General features: G+C 52.1%; 1 protein-coding gene across 2 annotated transcripts in view; it reads right to left on the reverse strand.

The window, feature by feature from the left end:
- The window catches only part of FIGNL2 (fidgetin like 2), a 33,045-nt gene that overhangs the window by 10,495 nt on the left and 527 nt on the right, over window positions 1-22,023 (reverse strand). Inside the window, exons 2-3 of one of the 2 annotated variants that reach the window (XM_057486620.1) lie at window positions 11,291-11,416; window positions 9,061-9,178 (exon numbers count right to left, since the gene is read on the reverse strand). In XM_057486620.1, coding sequence (XP_057342603.1) covers window positions 9,061-9,082 — 22 coding nt within the window. In that variant the 5' untranslated portion in view covers window positions 9,083-9,178; window positions 11,291-11,416. Of the gene's footprint in view, window positions 1-9,060; window positions 9,860-11,290; window positions 11,417-22,023 lie in introns of those variants that run through there. The other variant, XM_057486622.1, reaches the window with a different exon arrangement.

Genomic DNA, 22,023 nt, shown 5'->3' on the forward strand with positions numbered 1-22,023 from the left:
GAGGTTCCTTCTATCTCTGATATGACCAACTGGTTCTCATAACACTTCCCCAGCACCCCAGCACTAGGGCAGAGCCCATCCTTTCCTTATACTTTACATGCATTATCTCATGTGGCCCTCACAACAGCCCTGTGAGACTGTTGTCATCACCTCCATTTTGCTGACGAGGAGATTGAGGTACAGAGAGACTAATACATCCCCAAAGATTCCAACCCCAGCAGTCTGACTGCAGAGCCCAGGCCCTTACTTCTGGGCTGCACTGCCTCCTTGGCCGAGCCCCTGGTTCTCAGCCAGAGAAAAGCCTGAGGCCAGGACACAGCCCACACCAGGCTCATTTCCTTGGCCTTATAGAAACACAGTTCTGTGTTTGCCTGGGAATGTGGCTCAGACTCCACTGCCGTATATTTACCCTTCAAGCCTACAGTTGGAAGCAACTGACCCTAGGTGGGAGAATTTGTGTCCTCTCACTGCAAGACTGCCCAAGTAGCAGGTCCCTTTCTCCTCAGACTTGCCATCTGATAAGCACTGGGCACCCTTAGGATGGGCATACAGTCCCTTATTTGGGTCTTTGGCCTTCCCTGGTGGGGGCTAGGACTCTGGAGAAAAAGCAGCTTTCTGCAACTGCACTGTCGGGGTGCAAGGCCAGGCTCTTGGAGCAGCTCTTTCTCTGCAGACATGTGGAGGCCAAGGGCCTTCCTACCCACGCATGAGTCTGCATTTGCACCTTATTCTACCCACAGAGTGCAGTCCATCAAGCTCACAGGCGACCAATGAGCAGTACCAGAACTACTGGATGGAAGGGTAAATAAAGAGTTCCTTGGACCCCTCCCCTCATTTTAGGAAGTCTATCAGTATCCATGAGAGAAGTGATTCAGCCTTGTCAAATAGCCAAAACATACCTTGTGGGCCTCTGCAGTCCCCATGGACCATGCCCAGGCCTTCGGGCCTGACTCAGGCTGTGATAGTGTGATTTATAATAAGAAATATATGTTCAGTCTTTTGTCCGCTGTTACTGGATCACAGCCTCCAAAACCCCTGAGATTTCCTAAGCGTAAGAGTAATGGGAGCATCTTTTGTTATAATACTTGGTCTCTTGTCAATTCCTGAAATAGCTTTTGAGCATTGAAGGTGAAATGTGTGTCCTGTTATTCACAATAAGACCTTTTCAACCACACCTGAGTGTGTGTGAATGAGATGATTTTTTGAGAGCCCCTGGGTACCCTGAGGTTGGAGGCTGGTTGCCAGGGGAATCCACCACTCCAGGATTACAGGGTTGGAACTTTCAGCCCCACCCCCCACCTCAGCTCCTTGAAAGGAGAGGGGCTGGAGATTGTGCTCAGTCCCCATGCCAGTGATTCAATAATCATCACTTTGTAATGAAGCCTCCACAGAAACCCAGAAAGACAGGGGTCAGAGAGCTTCTGGTTGGTGAACATGTGGAGGTATTGAGAGAGATCATGGAAGCTCTACCCCACTGCCCCTTCTCAGAGCGCCATTATCTACCCCTCTTCCCACATACCCTGCTCTGTACATCTCTTCCATTCATCTGGTTCTGAATTACATCCTTTTATAATGAACCAGCAGTCTAGTAAGTAAAATGGTTTCTTGAGTTCTCTGAGCCACTCTAGCAAATTAATCAAATCTGAGGAGTGGGTCATGGGGGTTTCCAAATTGGAAAATTTATAGCCCCTCGGTCAGCACAGGTGACACCCTGGGCTTGCAGTTGGCTTCTGAAGTTGAGCAGGACTGAGCCCCTCACCTGTGGGATGTGATGCTGTGCCAGGTGGATTTGGAGGACACCCAGCTGGCGTGGCAGAATTGACTGATGTGTGGAAAACTCCCATGTCTGATGTCAGAAGTGAAGAGCACAGTGTGAGAGTGAAGGAGAGAAACAGAGGGAGTGTGTTTTCCCTCCCACTGGCCTTAGACAGTCCTCCTCCCACCCATGAGCTTTCGTGGTGTGACCCTGGGCAAGACACCCCACCTCTCTAAGCTTCACTCTCTAAAGTTGGTGTAGATGGCAGACTTCAAACTTTTCTCTCACTCGGAATTAAAGTCTGTTTCATACAGGATGCAGTAGGAAGGGACCCAGCCACACAACACCCGCCTCCCACTCCCTAAGGAGGCCCTGATGCTCCTTCGCCATCTCACAGAACCACTCTGATTCAGAATTCCGTTACTCAAGGAGGGGCTGAACCAAATGGCCAGGGGTGGGGCAGGGGAGGAGGGTCAGCCGGTGGCGGCTCCAGGCCTGAGTGGAGAAGGGGCCACTCCTGGGCAAGCTCCTCGGGAACCCATTATCTCAGCCTGGGACAAAGGGGCCAGAGTGGAGAATCCCATTGTTGGGCCTCCTATAGAAATCTCATTAATCTATTCACCGTGGCTCCCACAGGCCTTTTGTCCTAGGCTTTTTGTCTACTGCTCACAACTGGTACCCCAGGGGGTCTCCCGCTGCCTGGCAGAGCTTGAACGGGACTATACCCCTGTCCGCTTGTCCCTCTTGTGCCAACCCCCAGTGACTGCAAGAGGAGAGGGAGGGGCAATAAAGGGATCTGGACTGGTCACCTGCACAGCCCTTGCACCCACCACACAGGCACCTCTTCCCTGAGTCCAGGCCAGAGAACAGCCCCCAACACAGCTAGACACGCAGGACCTTGCCTGAAGGACCCTCCGGGGCCTGGCACAAGACCTAGCATGGGTAGGACTTAATCAGGATTTAGGGCATGAGCCAAAGGAGGACAGACAGGTGGCTGGCTGCAAATCACTAGTTGCAAAGGCTGTAGCCCATTTTCTGCAGCTATGTGTGCTCTTGTGCTTCCAGCCAGACAGCAGACACTTTCATGCTACTTTCAGTGTGCCAGACACTGAGGGTCTAGAGACACCAAATTGGATCAAACTGTGACCCATCCCAGGGACTCTACCATTAATAGGAAAGATAAGGTAAAAGTGGTCATGCCAAAAGAAAGAAAGGGAAGGAGAAAAAGAAGGAAAGGAAAATAATGAATTCTGGCAGTTCAGGACAGTTGAGGCTGTTTTAGACGGGTCAGGGGAGGGGGTCAGGGCATCATCTAAAATGGGCATCTGCAGATCGAAAGCAGTGGGTATATGCACGGACTTGAGGCTGCTGAGCAGGGAGTGCCGGCACCCCTGTGGCATTACTTACTGCCCACAACACCCTACCTAAGTAGATGTTGCTTACAGATGATAAAACTGAGTCCCAGAGAGGAGGTGCGGCTTGCCCAAAGTCAGAAGGGGCCCTCTTCCCTCTGGCCTGTGTTTCTCACCTCCACAGCATGTGGTAAGGCAAGGGTGCAAATTGGGAAGCAGACCCCTGAAGGGAGCAGAAACATCCCTGAGACCTGAACTCTCCTCTCTGACCCTAAACTCAATCCTGGGCTTAAGAAATGGTGAACTTGGACTTAGGTGGTGGGGTAGATGAGACAGGCCACAATCCATGAGCTCCAAGGAGTGAGAATGGTTAGGACAGTTGGGGTGACTCTCTTCGGGTCTTGGGGCGCGTGCCTGTCCTCTGTCTACCCTGTGAGCATCTCAGGCCTCTCTGATGCCTCTGACAACCCAGCGTAAGCCAGCTTTCCTCTCCATGCACAGAGCCTCAAGAGACCTAGAAAGAATCATCCCGCTCCTGCAGGCCTACAGGCCTTTGCTCAGGGAACTCCACCCATCAGAAATGCCCTCCTTCTGCCAGCTAACCCTTTCCTGCCCTCCAAGGCCATGAGTCCTGCCTCCTTCGTGCGTCCTCCCCTACTACTCCAGCTCTAAATGACCCCCGCCTTCTTGGGCAAGCTGGACAAAGTCCTTAGCAGCAAGAGCAGACTATTCTCCTGTATGCTTGATGCCATCCCCTTTCAGCGCTCACGAACATGAGTCCCTCCCTCTCCCATCTCCTGCCTGATCCATGTCCCCCTCTACTGAATCCTTCCCATCAGCTCACAAACATGCTGTTATTTCTCCCATTTTAGGGGGGAAGAAAACCTCAAGATGATCTCTTAATAATCTCCAGCTACATCCTGCTGCTCTCTACTTGCCTTATACTAAAACAAAAACAAACGTTTGAAAAGGCACCTATCCTATTATTTCTGGTTCCTCCCCTTCCGTTCTCTCTTGTACCCCTTCCAGCCAGGCTCTCACACGCAGCCCTCAGCCACCCACGTGCATGGCTATGATGTCGGGTCCGTGGTCAGTGCTCAGCTCAGCAGTGCTGGGCTCAGCTTCACTTCCTTCCTGAAGCTTCACCAGACTCACCGCCCCACCCTCCTCCTCAGCTTCTGTCTCTGTCCTTTCACACCTCCCTCTGGGCCTTGCAGACTCTGGGACTCAGTCCCTGGAACACCCATCCAGTCTGATGCTCTTGACCATCATCTGTACATTAAGGATTCTTAAATGTGGTTCTCCAGCCTAGATTTCTCCCCTGTACTCCCACAGGCATATTCACCTTCTTCCTGAGACCTCCACTGGAATATTTAGTTGGCATAATTAACAAGTCCCCAAATCAAACTTCTGCCTTCCTAATTCCATCTCCGACCTACCCATCCCTGTCTTCCCCATCTCAGGAGACGGCAGCTTTATCCTTTCTAGCTGCTCAGACCACAAAGCTTGGGGATCATCTCTAAGTTCTCCCCTTCGCACCTCAGAGACCAAATCAGATTGGCCCAGTTTCAAAATCTATCCAAAATGCAACCAGTCTCACTGCCTCCAGTGGAGTCTGCCACCTGGATGACTGCAGCAGCCTCCTATCGCACCTTCCCATTTCTACCTCTCTCTCTCTCTCTCTCTCTCTCTCCTCAACACAGTAGCCATGATGATCCTTGGAAACATGTTCAGGAATGTCATTCTTCTACCCAGAAGCTTCCAGTGGCTCTCATCTCATTCAGAATAAAAGCCAAGTCCTCACAGTGGCTGACAAGGTCCTAATAATCTGCTTCCACTTAACCTCTAGTCCCTCTTCCTGTCATTCTCCCCTGGCCCCTCCCCTACAGCCACACTGGCCTCCTCGCTGCTCCCCCCACCCCCCACCCCCGCCACACCAGGCTTGTTCCCACCTGGGGGTTGGGGGGAAGCTCTTGACACAGCACTCTCCCTAGGTCTCTGCACTGCTCACACCCTCACACTAGGTCTTTGCTCAGTGGTCATTGCATCCTGATATTTCTCTGTAGCACTCATTTAACCTAATTGTTGCATTATTGTCTTGTACCCACTAGAACGTTCCATGAGAGCAGGGACTTCATTTTGTTCACTGTCCTACCCCAAGCACCTAGGGCAGTTCTAGCACACTACAGTTAAGGTTTTGATAGAGTCTGCAGCATGGATGGATGGATGGATGGATGGATGGATGGATTGTCAAGCAAAGAGGCTTTAAAATGCCTGTGCACAAATAAAGAAAAAAGTCAAGGTAACTAAATTTGAGCCTGCATGACACAGTGAAAGTGGTAGAGGCCAAGCCAGGGAATCACCTCAGGAATGGATATGGGAAGGGTGCCCAGTAGGGGAGTTTGCATCTGTGAACACCAGAGGGGACTGCCCAGCCCTGGTCTGACTAGAGCTACAGGGCACCAAGCCAGTCCCCAGGGACCTCACCTGGCCTCTTTTTTTTTTTAATCCTCCTCCTCCTTTCTCGCAGTCAGGACTCTGAGAAAGGATAAGAAAAATGCTGGAATTCCCATCAAAGGCCACCAGACACATGATAGAGAGATCAGGACCCTTGGGATCCTGCTTCCTTGAGGTAGTGGGGTCTCCCCGCCAGCCTGGCTCCTCTCTGGATGGAGGTTGGGCGGGGGCCGGGGGTGGGTGGGGGTGGTTCTGGCCCTGGACTCCTCATATGTCAAATGCCAAGCAGCAGGAGGTCCGCCTGCATGAGGCTGGCCAAGCGGCCCCCATCTGGGCTGTGTGTTCATATCGGGCGTGGGGGATGAGGGGGCTGGGAGGCGGGAGTGCAGCAATCCCTGCCTGTGTCTGCAGTGCGGTCAGGGCCACAGACAAGCTGCGACCATCTGTTGTTGTCTTGAGAGGCCAAGCCGGGGGCCCAGCACCCTTGAGGATAAACCTTCCCCTTCTCCCTGTTTCTAGTGTTTGCAGAAAACATTCAGTTTCCATTCAGTTTCACCATCGCAACTTCCCTCCCAGATAAGCATATTCTCCCCATTTTACAGAAGAGGAAATGGAGACTCAAAGACTGGGAGTGATTCTTCCGAGATCATAATAGCTACTAAGAGGGGAAGCTGGGACTCAGCCCATTCTGCCAGCCCCTCCTACTCCAGCCTTGGCCAAGGTACCTGGGTGCCAAACACAGGGCCCACACAGGGCTAGGCATTCAGGAACAGCCTTTCTGTCCATTCCTGGCTCATCACTCAGCTCCAGGCCAAGCCTTCCTCCCAGCCCCTTCTTCTAGGAAGCCTTCTAGGACTGACATCCCACTAAAATGCCTCAAAGTCTAGAGCTCTGTACAACCACTCCTTTCCCACCCTGGGCTGTTGGTCTGTCTCTGGGTGTTTGGCCCCTGGTAATCAGGGCCTCTTCATGGCAGCTCAGCCACCCACAGGAGCAGATGATTCCCTAACTGCACATGATCCACAGTGGGGCTGGGGTGGTCTGACAGACTGGGAAGGAAAGGATCTACACTCGGGAAGAGTCCAAGGTCACACAGCCAGGAAGGGATTTGCACCCAAGAGCTTGGCTTGAACGCCTGAACACAGCCTCTAATCCTGTGCTCTCATAGTTGCTAGCCTCAGGTGGCTATTATTTAAATCTAAATTCATTAAAATATATTAGCATTTAAATTATTTATTAATAAAAATTAAAATATATTATTACAGTTAAAGATCCAGTTCCTCAACAGCACCAGCCACACTCCAAGTGCTCAATAGTCATATGTGGTAGAGGCTACGGTATTGGACGGCAGACACAGAATATTCCCATCAGCGCAGAAAGCTCATTTCAACAGCACTGTTCTGGTCTCAACTAGGGCTTCATTCTGCAGCCAGGGTGCTTCCCACCAGAACTGGAGCCTCTGAAGCTTTCTCTTGAACTCGAATGGAGTGTTACTTCTTAGGGTCTCCAGGAAGGCTTCCCTAGGACTCAGACTCCTTTCATTAGGATTCCTTGGAAGTTTTATGGTTAGGCTGACATCCAGCTTCCCCAGGAGCTGGCAAGGGGAGGGCTCGCTAGCTGCACCAACCCCCTCCCCACCAGCCTGGCCTGATTGCCTGCCACCCTCAAGCTCAGGGTCGGAGAGGAGGGGCAGGCTTAAGAGGAGAGCATGGTAGGATCCGGTAGTTTGTCATCAGGCCCTTCAGGCTGTGCTTCCTTCCCTCCCCTATCAGCTGCTCAACACCCCTCCCCCTTTCCCTACCATCTTCATCCTCATCAAATCCCAAGGACAGATGGGGGCCGGCAGGGAGAAACGTGACCAAAGTGAAAGCACTCTCAAGTGGCAACAGAGACCAGGGGTCACAGCTGTGTCCCCTGAGGCCTGACCAGTCCCTCATGTCCAGCCTGTGTCAGCCAGGTCTGGGCTAAAGCAAACCTCAGTAAGGGGAGGGTAGACACTTAGGAATCTTAGGGGGAGATTTAGGAATCTGTAGGTGCTGGATTATTCCAGCAGATACAACCCAGTTAAAAATGCAGTCACTCATGTGGTCACTTAACCATCCAATCATTCAACACACATTAATAAGGCCCTACCATGTCAAGATGTAATAAGAGGATGTAAAGACGGACAGGTGGGCTCCCTAACCAGCTTGACCAGGTAGGGATGTGACTTGTTCTGGGCTTTAATCCTCCTTCCAGGCTAGGTGAAGATCCTTTGTCTCTGCCCAGTGGTCTGAGCAGGATGGACATACCCCAGCCCCCTCCTCTCAAGTAGACGCAGGCACGCATACACTCTCCCAGCTGCTGCCATGAACCCCCCTCTCATGGTCTCTGGCCAATCACAGCACTGAAGGGTAAGTCCCACTGCCCAGCGGCCCAGGGAGTGTATTAGCACATTTGAACCACTCACCCTGCAATGACAAAGCCTGGGGCCTTGGGAGGAGACACAGCAGGAGGGGTGGGAGCTAAGGGGGGCTGTCCTCCCTCCCTTGCAGGGGAAAGCTGAGGGCTAGATTAAACATTCTGGGGCACAGAGGAATTTGGGGGCCCCAGCTCCAGCAGTGAATAAGTGATCCATAAAATCCCAATTTACACACTCACTGATCAAACGGTCCATCTACTACCCTAGGAGGTTGGGGGTGGCTCTTGGCTTCCCCCCTCTTGCAGAAGGCCCTCGGGACCCGGGAGCTGGGCCCAGAACACAGGCTCCCAGCAGTTTTATCTGCAGACTAAGTCCCACCTGCAACCCCCAATAGGGGCATCTGTCCCCAGGGCTTGGGGACCAGCCTATACCCCCTGCAACCTGGCTGCCTTCCTGGGGTGGCTTGCCTAGCAGCCATCTTTGTCTGCCTTCTGTGAATAACAGCTCTTTCTCCCCTGTGTTGCCTGGGGGCTGCCAGGGCCAACTTCAGCCTCATCAGAGCCACTAATCACTTTTCCAGCTCTGAAGTCCTACTCTCCCCCCACCCCCTTCTTTCCAAGCACCGGTCTATGTTTTCTCTTGCCCCTCCTCCTGGTGCTGTAGTTGCTGGGGATGCTCTGAGCCCTTTCTGTCCACTACACCAGCTCATCCCACCTCCAGGCTATGCGATCTCCAGATCTCCAGGAACACCGGTAGGGAAGATTGGTCTTCTATCTCCAGCCCATCTACCTGGAAACACCAGGTAGGGCAAAGTAGCCTAGTTAGGACCCTTGCTTCTTCCCCAAGAGGAAACACAGTTTGTCTTTACCTACCTAAATTTTGTTTGCTTCACTTAGTTAGGCTGCCTGAAATTTCAGCAAGACCATTCTGATTAATAAGCAACCTTTTTTAAGCCAAGGGTACTTCTGAAAGGTTCCAGGCTATCAGCCACTTGCCCTTCAGGGAAGGTTTAGCAAGGCTGGTTTGCTTCTCCCTAATGCCTGCTTGAGCTGAGGGGCACTGAGCAAGTAGCAGTTTTCATGGAGGCCACCTACCATGAGCCTGTGGGCTGGGCATTGCTCTCAGGGCAGCATCGCCCTCCTTGTCGCACCCTCTTCTCAGTACTGGAGCTACTGTTGGAGCAGGTTAGGGATAGACTTCAACTCCTGGGCTCTGGGGACAGGACAGAAAGGGAGGGAGGGGTCACTCTGTGCTTTCCAGAGGGCCCGGAAGGTCAGGCTGTTACCTCCCAGAGGCCATTGCATATGTACCAGGGCTTGGTTGCCATGATCTTCAATACCTACAACAGGCTGCTAGGTAGGGATAATGGTGTAAGTCCATTTCAGCAGGACACACCCCTTCTCTTCTTCCTTTCCTCACCTTCACTGATGCTCCCAGGGGCCCTTCAACATAGCCTGGACCTACAGCAACTCGAGTTAGGCAAGCCAGCCTAAAAGACTGACCCAGGGCTGGGGGTCTCTGAGCCCACCCCAGTAAGCCCAGGGAGTCCATCTGGCAGTCACCATCCCACCTTCCTCCTGTGGCTCAGACGGTGCAGGGAGTAAAGTCAGCCTCTGAGAGGTGGGACAGGTGTCTCAATCTCTGTTTCCTCCGGTGTGAAATGGAGAGACCCAGCATCCCCCTCACAGGCTGGTGTGAGGGCACTGAAGGAAGGGTGGCACTTTCCAAACTGGTTGGAGAGGGGCAAGGTACCAGGGCAGGCTCTGACATGGCTCCTAAGAGGGCTGGCAAGGTGCTTCAGCCTAGGAAGTGGGGAGGAGGAGGTAGATTTGCTCTCTGGGGCCAAAAGAACCCAATGGGCTTGAGGGTCTCTAAAGAGAGAAGTGCATCCCCTGAGCTGCCCGCTGGGCCCCAGAATGTGAGCACCCCTGCAGGAGTGCGGCCCCTGTCCTGCCCCTGACCAGCTGTTGGCTGGGTCTGCAGAGGCTGTGGGGAACTGAGCTCGCTGTCCCTGAAAATGCATTCTGAGTCCCAAACCACAGCTTCCCAGGACATCCTAGCCTGACCCCTGGCCCCTCTGACCTGTGTCCTGGGGCCACTCTTATCAGCTCCTCTTCTGCCAATAGATGGAGGAGCCCCAGGGCCCTGCCATGCCCTCACTTATGCCACTTAGAAACTGCCAGGCAAGGTCACATGTCCCTTCAGTTCCCTCTTGAGAGCCACCACACCAGGCCCAAATTCATCCTGAGCCACACTTTTCACTGTCCCTGGGAATCTTAGGGGAGATTTGGAATCTAGGGGAGACTTGTTAGGACCCCAATGGCTGTCCACCAAGACCTCAGACTTGATACACCCAAGGAAGACATAGCTGCCTTCTTTCTTATAGTCCATCCTGTCACCCGGCCTAGAGACCCTGGAGGCCCTATGTCTCCACTTCTTGCAGCCTCCACCTATCCAGCTGGTCACTGAGTCCCCTTGACACTCTCTGAAATGACCCACAGCTCTCAGGTCCCTCACCACATCTGGCTTCACATCTGGACTCACTGTCTCTGCCTACTAATCATTTTTCTATGTGGCTGTCAGTTGGTCCTTCTATCTAAAACACAGGCTCACCCCCCACTGACCTCAGGGTGGATGCTAAGCCCCTTAGCCTGGCACCGGAGGTGGGTCAGTTTGTCCTCCTTCCAGCTTTGGACCCTGCCACATCAGTCCATTCTCTGGGCCATACATGTTCACACTTCCAGGCCTTTACTCCATCGGGTCCCTCCGCCCAAAATACGTTCTCCCCAGTTCTGCTGCAGGGACGCTCCCACGCTACGATACCACTTTGATTCTGATGTTGCTGGCTCCCTCTTGGATTCCCCCAGCAAGTGCCCCCGCACCTCTGTTGGCCACTCAAAGGCCTTATTTGCAGTTGATGTCACCTGTTAACCTGGAATCTCCATTCCCTGCCTGCTCACACACCCCTGCCCCTGGGCCTTTTCACAGCAGTTCTCTAGCCCAGCAGCACCTGTTGTTCCCTGTCCTCCCTGTGCTTTCCCTCCCAAGTCCCTTCCCCAGAAAACTTTCCCTGATACAGTGGCAGTGGAAAGAGCAGGGCCTTTGGAATTCTTCTATAGTAAATACCTAGGTTCTGAGTAATCCCTGTTTTTAAAGATTATTTACGTTTTCATTGAGGCACAAAGATTTGCAATTGAACCCTCTTCTTTGCTCCAGTGAGGTGCTCAGCTTCTCACCACAGGTTGGTGACAGTCACAACATTGCACAAGGCTTTTGGGAATCTCAGTGTGTGGAGGCCCAGATGCATGTCAAGCAGGTACTCACTCAGTGGAGGAGGCTGTGCCTATGGCCCAGCTCAGCCCCACTGCTGTCCCAGGCTGGATCAGACCCTCCCGGTGTCTGCTTCTTGTAGGTCTGCACCTGGGGATCCTTGTGCCTCGGGACTTGGCCCTGCATGGGTGCAAGATGGAGGATGAGATCAGGGCTCTTGACCAGTCTTCAGCATAGGCCCCTTTTGTAGTCTGGTAAGGCAGCAAATGCAGTCAGCCCACCCAGTCTAGTAAATCCCCCACCCTCCTCAGAAGAGGTGAATCCATCATAAAAGGTGTTTGGCTTAATGTTGGCCTGTTCTCAAAATTACTATTTCAACGTTTAGGATAAAAATACACGGGACTACTGTATTTGTCTGTTGCACCTCAGTAAACCTGGAGGGGGAATAAAATGTTAAAAAATACATGGGGCTACAAAGGGAATTAAAAACACTGGACTACAATTCATCCATGAACTCCTTGGGAGTCATGGGTCATAGGTCTCAGCCCAGAAGACCAGAGCCCCCTCTCAGGCCCCTCCCATCAGCCAGGTCAGGATCCAGGGTTGACTGGAGTCAGTTCAGTTGGCAGGTGACCTCCAAAAAGCTTAAGCTTTTAAGTCTGGGTGATCCTGTGTTCCCTAATCCCAAATATGCCCCCTCCCAGTGTATGGGGGTGAGTGAGAGACATGCCCCCACAGGGCCAGGCCTGAGCAGAGGTAAGGCAGCAGGTCCAGGCTTCCCCAGTGGCCTCCCCTGCCCCCTCCACAGTGCCCTTCCCAGCCCTGGGGTGCTGAGCTGAGTAACTCCAGCTATGCAGCCTGGCCGGTCTTCCTGGGCGTGAGTGGGCAGGGCTGTCCTGGAGGGGGAGGCCCCCCCACACCTGCAGGGCCCCAGGAACAAAGAGAAATCAGGGTGGGGTGGGGGGTGGGGGGAGGATGCTTGGCAAAGACTGAACTACCACAGCAGTTCCTCTGTGCGCCTGCCCCTGTGCAGGATCCGCAGCATGCGCCCAGCACTGCTCTAAGGGCTAACACACACAAGTTCACTCAGTCCTCCCCAGCACCCTAGGAACAGGTGTAACTGCTATTCCCATGGTACGGAGGAGGAAACTGAGGCACGGTTAACTTGTCTAAGTCACCAAGCTAGGCATGGTGCTAGCTGCCCAGGCAGGCAGGCTCCAGATGCTTCTAAAGCAGGTGATGTTGTTCCCATTTAACAGTTAAGAAAAAAAGAGGTGTCAGTTGATTCCCACCATCCTCTCTAGCCTCCCCTACCCCTGCCTCTTCCCCCAACCCTCCACCCCATACTCAGCCACAAACTGTGGAGCTTAGCACATTTCAGAGTGGTTCGCATAGGTCCAGGTAAGTCTTTGCAGGTCTGACACCCCTGAAGAGAGTGATCAGAAAAAGGGGGGGAGGGAGGTGCAGAGAGCTACCTGCAGACCATGGCCAGAGGGTGGGGAGTACTTGCTCGGGGGAAGAAAGATTCCTGAGGTCCAAATATTTCCAAATCCCTTAACGACTGGGGTGGCAGACTGTACAGCTCTGGGCAGTGGCTCCACTGCCTGCTGCCACCTGCCCTTCTCCAAAGAGGTGAATCCATCATGAAAGATGCCTGGGTTATTGTTGGCTGAGAACAGGTGGCTGGTCTCTAGAAGTGATGAGCTCCCAATTGGGAGAGGCGTGGGGTCTGAGAGGCGTGTACTGGGAGGGGCACAACCCAGCAGGCTGAAGGGCCCCTCCCTCCTCTGAGGTTCTTCTGGGCCACCCCCACTTACATGTCTAATAAGCCCTGCAGACCCAACAAGTCCCAAACTGAACTCCTAACCACCCGACCCTGATCCTCCAGCTGCCTGCCCCACCCCGTTGAGGCAGCTCCATCTTTCCTGGCAGGGCGTCAGATCTAAAACTCAGGCCTGAAGAGGGCTACAGTATGGAAGATGTGGCAATGAGAATGGCCACCCCACACAGGACGCTGTCTGGAAAAGGAGCCCCTTCATAGACGGGGAGGGTCCAGCCACTAATGAATGCTGTCTCTCCAAGGAGCTGGGTGGACCGGGGGATTTCCCCCTGGTGACTAGAGTTACCTTGGAGCCCCTCTGCCCTGAGGGAAACCGACAGGCAGGCTGGGTAGAACTACATGATGTAGATACAGGGGTGTCTTTTTTCAGTACAGACATACCTTGTTTTGTCACATCTTGCTTTATTGCACTTTGCAGATACTGCATTTTTAACAAACTGAAGGTCTATGGTAACCCTGTGTGAAGCAAGTCTATTGGCGCTGATTTTGCTCACTTCTGTCACATTTTGGTAGTTCTTGCAGTGTTTCAAGCTTTTTATTATTATATTTATTTTGGTGATTAGTGATCTTTGATGTTACTGTTGTAATTATTTTGAGGCACCACACCCACATAAGACAGTGAACTTAATCGATAAATGTGTGCTCTGACTGTTCCATCCACCTGCTATTCCCCTGTCTCCCTCCCTCTCCTCAGGACCCCTGTTCCTTGAGACACAACAATATTGAAAACTAGACCAATTAATAACCCTAAACTGGCCTCCAAGTGTTCAAGTGAAAGTTTCATGTCTCTCACTTTAAATCAAAAGCTAGAAATGATGAAGCTTAGTGAGGAAGGCATGTCGAAAACCAAGATAGGCCAAAAGCCGGGCCTCTCATACCAGGTAGCCAAGTTGTGACTATAAAGGGAAAGTTCTTGAAGGAAATCAAAGTGCTACTCCAGTGAACATATGAATGATAAGGAAGCAAACCAGCCTTATTGCTGATATGGAGAAAGTTTGAGTGGTCTGGATAGAAGATCAAACCAGCCACAACATTCCCTTAAGCCAAAGCCCAGTCCAGAGCAAGGCACTAACTCTCCAGCTCTATGAAGGCTGACAGAGGTGAGGAAGCTGCAGAAGAAAAGTTTGAAGTTAGCAGAGGTTGGTTCATGAGATTTAAGGAAAGAAGCCGTCTCCACAACATAAAAGTGCCAGGTGAAGCGGTAAGTACTGATGGAGAAGCCACAGCAAGTTCTCCAGCTAAGGTAATTAGTGAAGTTAGCTATACTAAACAACAGATTTTCAATGCAGACAAAACTACCTTCTATTGGAAGAAGATGCTATCTAGGACTTCCATAGCTGGAGAAGTCAATGCCTGGCTTCGAAGTTTCAAAGGACAGGCTGACTCTCCTATTAGGGGCTAATGTAGCTGGTGACTAAGTTGAAGCCAGTGCTCACTGACTATTCTGAAAATCCTAGGCCCCTTAATAATTATGCTAAATCTACTCCATCCATGCTCTATAAATGGAACAGCAAAGCCTAGATGACAGCACATCTGTTTACAACATGGTCTAAGCCTACTGTTGAGATCTACTACTCAGAAAAAAAGATTCCTTTCAAAGTATTACTTTACTCACCAATAGTGCAATAGAGTGCTGATGGAGATGGACAATGAGATGAAAGTTTTCATGCCTGCGAACACAGCATCCATCCTGCAGCCCATGGATCAAGGAGTTATTTAAACTTTCAAGTCTATTTAATAAATACATTTTGTAAGGCAATAGCTGCCATAGTGATTGCTCTGATGGCCATGGGCAAAGTAAATTGAAAACCTTCTGGAAAGGATTCACCATTCTAGATGCCATTAAGAACAATCATGATTCATGGGAAAAAGTCAAAATATCAACATTAACAGGAGTTTGGAAGAAGTTGATTCCAACCCTCATGGATGACTTTGAGGGATTTAATACTTTGGTGAAGGAAGTAATTACAGATGTGGTGGAAATAGCAAGAGGACTAGAATTAGAAATGAAACCTTAAGATGTGACTCAGTTGCTGCATCTCATGGTAAAACTTGAATGGATGAGGAGATGCTGCCTTTGGGTGGGCAAAGAAAATGGTTTCTTGAAGGGGAATCTATAACTAGTGAAGATACTGTAAAGATTGTTGAAATGACAATAAAAGATTTAGAATATTACATAAATTTAGTTGATAAAGCAGTGGCAGGGTTTAAGAGAATTGACTCTAATTTTGAAAGTTCTGTGGGTAAAATGGTATCAAATAGCATCACATGCTACAGAGAAATCATTAATGAAAGAAAGAGTCAGTCAATGCAAACTTCATTGTCTTATTTTTAAAAATTGCTACAGCCACCCCAACCTTCAGCACCTACCACCCCAATCAGTCAGCAGCCATCAGCATCAAACCAAGACCCTCCAACAAGAGGAGCACCACTTGCTGAAAGCTCAGGTAATGGGTAGCACTTTTTAACAATAAAGCATTTTTAAAAATTAAGGTATGTCAAATTCAGATGGCCAACAGACACATGAAAAGATGCTCCACATCACTAATCATCAGAGAAATGCAAATTAAAACCACAATGAGATATCACCTCACACCAGTGAGGATGGCCAGCATTGAAAAGACTAAGAACAACAAATGCTGGTGAGGATGCAGAGAAAGTGGAACCCTCCTACACTGCTGGTGGGAATATAAGCTAGTTCAACCATTGTGGAAAGCAATATGGAGGTTCCTCAAAAAACTAAAAATAGAAATACCATTTGACCTGGGAATCCCATTTCTTGGAATTTACCCAAAGAATACAATTTCTCAGATTCAAAAAGACATATGCACCCCTATGTTTATCGCAGCACTATTTACAATAGCCAAGAAATGGAAGCAACCTAAGTGCCCATCAGTAGATGAATGGATAAAGAAGATGTGGTACATATACACAATGGAATATTATTCAGTCATAAGAAGAAAACAAATCCTACCATTTGCAACAACATGGATGGAGCTAGAGGGTATTATGCTCAGTGAAATAAGCCAGGTGGAGAAAGACAAGTATCAAATGATTTCACTCATCTGTGGAGTAAAAGAACAAAGAAACTGAAGGAAAAAAACAGCAGCAGACTCACAGAACCCAAGAATGGACTAACAGTTACCAAAGGGAAAGGGACTGGGGAGGGTGGGTGGGAAGGGAGGGAGAAGGGGGGAAAAAAAGAGTCAGTCAATGCAAACTTCATTGTCTTATTTTTTAAAATTGCCACATCACCCCAACCTTCAGCACCCACCACCCCAATCTACTATTAGCAGACATAATGTAGGGAGGGGACACAGGGAAGGTTGTACAACACAGAGAAGACAAGTAGTGATTCTATAGCATCTTACTACACTGATGGACAGTGACTGTAATGGGGTATGTGGGGGGGACTTGGTGATGGGGGAAGTCCAGTAACCATAATGTTCCTCATGTAATTGTAGATTAATGATACCAAAATTAAAAAATTAAGGTATGTACATTGTTTTTTTCTTTAGACAATGCTATTGCACACTAACAGACTGCAGTGTAGTGTAAACATAATATTTATGTGCATTGGAAACCAAAAAATTCATTTGACTTGCTTTATTGCGACATTTACTTTATTGTGGTGTTCTGGAACTAAACCCACAATCTCTCTGAGGTCTGCCTGTATAACCTGAATCCCACCAGTTTTCTTTGCCACTGGCCTAGAAAGATGAGCAAATACTCCTAGACTCTTGAGCATCCAAGGGCCATATCGGCTAGTCAGGCTTGCCAACAGCAGGGGGGCTTCCTGTTTCCTAATTTCCACTGACTTAGGCCTCTGGCCACTGAGGAACAGCCTCCTAGAGAAATAATTTCCTAGGGACTCCACTGATGAGGGGAGGCCCTGCTGTCAGGTCCTGGTCTTTCCCCTGAGTCTCTCCCGCCAGCCTACACTGTACACGCTCCACAGCCCCGAGTGTGCCACTCCCCAGCTCACACGTCTTCAGTGGCTCCCTTCTACATGGGGAATACCAGCAGCCTACCCTTTGCCCCTCTGCAGGTCCCCAACTGTCTTGTAAATTCATTGAAGGTGGGACCACATCAGAAAATAATGGTTGTTGGCACAAGGCCCTGCCAAGGGTGTGGTGTGGCCACACTTCACATGGGCACCTGTGGCACAGCAAACAATGCCAGGGTGCACAGGGGGGACATGATCTGGTCCTCCCTGGCCATGGGGGAAGCTGAGGGTTGTTACAGGAGATCAGAGGCATGAAAGCCTCTCTCAGGGCCTGCTACACAGGTGCCTTGTGAGCATGCGGGGAGTCTCAGGGGCTCAGAGATCCTGACTCTAGCTGGGCACCTTCTCAAGCCTGGCTGAGGTACACCCAGGACCCTGCACAGTGCTGGGACACAGCCAGTTCTCAACAGGGCTGTATTAAGAGTAAAATACAGCCTTTTCATTACATCTTCCCATCCATCCCTGGTTAACCCCAGCATGGGGCTGGGGCCAGGTGGCCTGAATAGACCCAGGCAGTGAGAGGAGACAGAGGGAGGCATGTTCCCAGATTGCAGAGGTAGCCAAGCTGGCCCTTCTCTCACCTACCTCCTGAACCCCCTCCACTCTAACTCTGCTTTGGAGGGAGCTTCAAAGATGGCCCAGGCAAGCCCTGCTGTGGGCCAGAACTTCTCAGACTCATGTCTTTGTTATTCCCCTCGCTCCTACCCTGGGAGGTGGTACTCTGCCATCCCTGGGCTCTGAGTCACTGAGTGGGCCACCAGACGTAGGCATGTACTTGAGAGACAAAGAGGCACACTGCTTGAAACCAGGGCCTGTGTCACCTCTGGACTCACTGTGTTCTTATCCCCATTTGGCAACTGAGGAAAGTGAGACCCAAACAGAGTAAGGGGCTTGTCCAGGGTGATTCTATCTCATTAGTTAATGGCAGGGTCACAGCAGCCCAGGGCTTCGGCCCTAGGTGGGGGTCACTGTAAAATGGGGTCAGGGCCACAGCCCTATGGAGGCTGGCCTGTAATCAATGCCCAACTCTCCCATCCACTGAGAGTGCCCACCCCACCTCTAGTCCCCAAGGTGAATTGTAAAGGCTAACACTGTCTCTGCCTTAGTGCTAAAGGAAAAGAGAGCAAAGCCCCTGCGTGGTTCCTATGGCAGTCTGCTCTCCTTGGCTGGGCCCCGCAGGGAAATGGCAGCATCAGCAGCAATTACAGCCCCGCACACTATCACCTGCATTTCTGACCAGGCCCTCATAGGCCCACAGTCATTCAAGACTAGACTTTGGGGCTCCAGGCTCCCAGGTCCTGACTCACTTAATCCTCACAATAATGCTTATGAGGAGGGCATCAAACAATCTCATTTCACAGATGAGATATAGAGTATCCAGTTAACTATGATTTATCAAGACACTAAGGAAAGTTCTTGGAGAAAAGCTAAACTTCCTTGCCACATATCCTTGTTCCTGGGGACAAGTTAAGGCCATGGAGACAGCACTGAGTGTGGAGGTCAGAAATCCTGGGCTGCAGGCCTGACTCTGTGCTCAGCACATCAGGGACGGGCTGACTAGGGGGAGGGCTTCTGGATGCAGGTCCCCATGGCTTTAGGGGGGATCCAAGAACCCTCTAAAGCAGAATGCAAAGTCTAGTGTTAATTGATGGAAGCACATTTTTCTGTGGATGGCTTTCACTGGTCCCTCTGAGGGGTCTGTAAATCAAAAAAATTTTGTGGGTAATCCTGAAGGCCCTCTCCATCCCTAGTATTCCTGGGCTTTTTGCATTTAAACATAAATCCCACTCCCTGTCCTTCAAAGCCAGCTCAGCTGCAGCTCCAGGAAACTCTTGGATTCTTGCTTCTTTGACTACAGCACAAGGTTTGGGACTCAGTGTCTTGCAAGATTTCTCCTGCCTTAATCTCCCTCACTAGCCCACCAGCTCCCAGAAGGGAGCAGGGCCAGCCTAGGGCTGAGATGACATAAGACACCAGAACACCCCATGGTGGGCCCAGTGCGGCTCACGCCTGCCCACTGCCTCTGTCCATTGGAAGGCAGGAGCTCTCTGTGTTGCAGACTACAGGTGCACCTGGGCCTTCGAGCCACCTCCTTGCTGCAGCCCTGGGACTTCACTGAGTCACACTCCTGCAGGGAACCTGGTTTTCATTAAATCGGGGGAAGGAGTCATTAACTGCCAGCCAAGTCAAGAAGAAGCAAAATTCTGCTAGAAGGCACAGGAAGGGTGAGGGAGACCAGCCTGTCCCCTGCCCTCCCTGACTGAATGATTGTGGGGGAAGGGGGAGGCAGGGAGGCTGAGCTCCTAAGGGTCCAGCAACTACAGCAGTAGAAGCTGAGGGTGGAGAGTGGGGGCAATCTTGGCCCAGATAATAAGCAATTGTTAATGTGATCCATATGGATCCTGACTGGCCTCTCTGTTTAACAGGATGATAATGGCCGGGAAAGAATGCTGGTCTGTGGGGAAAGGAAGGGGCAAAGTCCTCCCCAACCAGGGGGTGGGGGAGGGCCAGCACTGAGGAAGAAGAGGACGAGGAGGACGAGGAGGAGGAGGAGACACACCCAGGGGTCTCCTCCCACCTAGGAACCAGAGTTATTTGTCTGAAAGTGACCAGATTCTATTCTTTGCAAGCTGCCCTTACAAAACCCCTTGTATTCAGCCAACAATTATGTACAGGGCACCCACATAGTGCCAAGCCCTGTGCCAGCCCTGTGGGGGTGGGTTGTGAGGAGGTATACGCTCCACCTCTGTCTTCCAGGAGGCAAAGCCGAGTGTGGACTCAGCCACAAAGGCTGAAGGGAGGCACAGGTGCAGGACTAGAAGAACACGGAGGAAAAAGCAAGTGACAAGAGCTGGGGACACTGGGGAGGCTACATGGAGGAAGTGTAGAATTTGAGTTGGGCCTTGAAGAATGAGAGGAGGTTGTGGAAAGGCAGGGACGATGGGGAAGGCGTTTGGCTGAGGGAACAGCAAGAGCAAAGGCAGAGAGGCGTGAAATTGCGTGGAGAGTCTGAGATCTCAGCAATAACGCTGCAGTCCAGGCAGGGGAGGGGAAGAGATGCCTGCTCCATAAAAAGCTGCGGCCATGGATGACCAGGAGGAAGGCAGGAAAGGGCTCTAGGAGCAGCACACTCCGGCCTCCCCCCTCTCCCCCGTCCCCTTCCAGCTGCACACCGGAATTGTACCGCCACGGGAACTTCAGTCCAGCCCACCCTTATACCACAGCCACGAAATCCCACGGGGCCTTGGAGCCCAAACCCTGCTTCTCAGCACCTTCTTCTCCTGGGGAGATGGGGGTCCCCCTGAAGAATGGGGGTTATCTAAGGCTCACCAGGGGCAACTCCAATGCCCACATAGCTGTATTTCCTTTGGCCCAAGAGGGCTTTCCCCGAGAAGGTATTACAGCAAGGGCACGAGGGTCGCTCCCTACAGGGGTGGCTGCTGCGGACTCCAATGGAATCGAGTGGAAATAAATGAAATGGTGTTAAATATGGGAAAGGGGGATTTACGAGGCCTGTCACCGGGTCCCGAGCAGCCAGCCGGCAAGCCCCGCCCCTTTCTCGCCCACCCCAGGAAGTCCCGCCCCCCCCGCCCGCAGCTCAGGGGCAGCCTGGTACCCGCGCGGTTGCAGGGTCCCGGCTGCGCCGCAGCGCCAAGCTAACCAGCGCGTTGGTCCTCTAAGGGCTAAGGCTCAGCCGAGAACGGCGTTTGTTCGCGGCTAGGAGGGCTGGGGAAGGGGCTCTGAGGAACCTCAGCCCGGCCGTTTCCAGGAAGGTGCACAGGGGTTGCAGGCTGGATCCGGGAGGGTCTGGGGCTCGCTGTGCAGGGTCACGGTTCTGTGGATCACTGCACCATCCGGCCCACTCCAAACACTCCACAGGGAAGGCTCTGGGCTCCGAGAACCGAGAACCCCCAGCGGAAGCCCAGAGTGGGGTTGGAACCAGGTCCCCACTCCTCGCTGCCTGGCGAAGGGCAGGATCCCGCTCAGCCGAGGCAGCCGGTGCGGACAACACAAACATTCTTCCGTCCTCTATTCTCCTCCAAATTAGGTATCCATGGAGACAGGGCCAGGCAGCCTGACAGCCCCACGGCCTAATCCTGATTTAGTGACCGTCCCTTTAACAGCCCACCCACCCCTGCGCTCCGGGCTGCCGCTGGGCGCAGGCTCCAGGCCGCTCACACTCTCCCCTGCGCAGACCCCTTACCGGGCCTCCTCCGTGCAGGAGGCGCACCGGGGCTGGAGGGGCAGCGAGGCGGGCCCTTATTTGCTAAGCACCTACTGTGTGCCCAGTCCTCTGCGGAGAACCCTCCACAGAGCGGGTTCTTAGCAAGGGAATCTGTAGACCCAGAGAAGGCTCTTGGAGTGAGGAAGTTTAAGGCGCTCTCTCTAGAGAGCTGGGAGCTCAGAGGGTCTCCCCTGTAACCCGCGGGCGAAGGTAAGGGCAGCTTCCTACAACACCCTAACTCTGAGATATGGGCTATGTTGTCCCCAGCCAGTTGAAAAGAAAGGAAGGGGGTGGCCATCAGGGGCGCAGGGCCCAAAGTGGCCTCAGTCTCCTGTCACTGCCCCGTCACGATGCTGGGGAATCTCCGGGCAAGAAACCCAGCCCCCACCCCCTCCCACACACACAGGGGCCGCTGGACAAAGACCTGACGGAGTGGGAGGGGCCTGCGGGCCGGCCCTCGGGCTCCCGACACAGGATCCTTCTGAGACCCGAACCCTCAAATCTTGGCTCCCAACCCCCAAAACCCGCAGGCTCATCCCAGGGCTGCCTGCTCGCTAGTACTGCAGGCTCCGCACCAAAGGGGGCGGCGAACAGGGTGCCAGTCGGCGGTGGAGTGGAGATCCCCTTCTCTGACCGCCCCCTCCCCCCGGGAAGTGACCCTCGGCTCCCACGCACCCGTCCGGGTCTCTCGCTGGCCTTGCCCTTCGACCCCCGGC

Source organism: Manis pentadactyla, chromosome 10 (genome assembly GCF_030020395.1).
Source record: "Manis pentadactyla isolate mManPen7 chromosome 10, mManPen7.hap1, whole genome shotgun sequence".
Lineage (NCBI taxonomy): Eukaryota > Metazoa > Chordata > Mammalia > Pholidota > Manidae > Manis > Manis pentadactyla.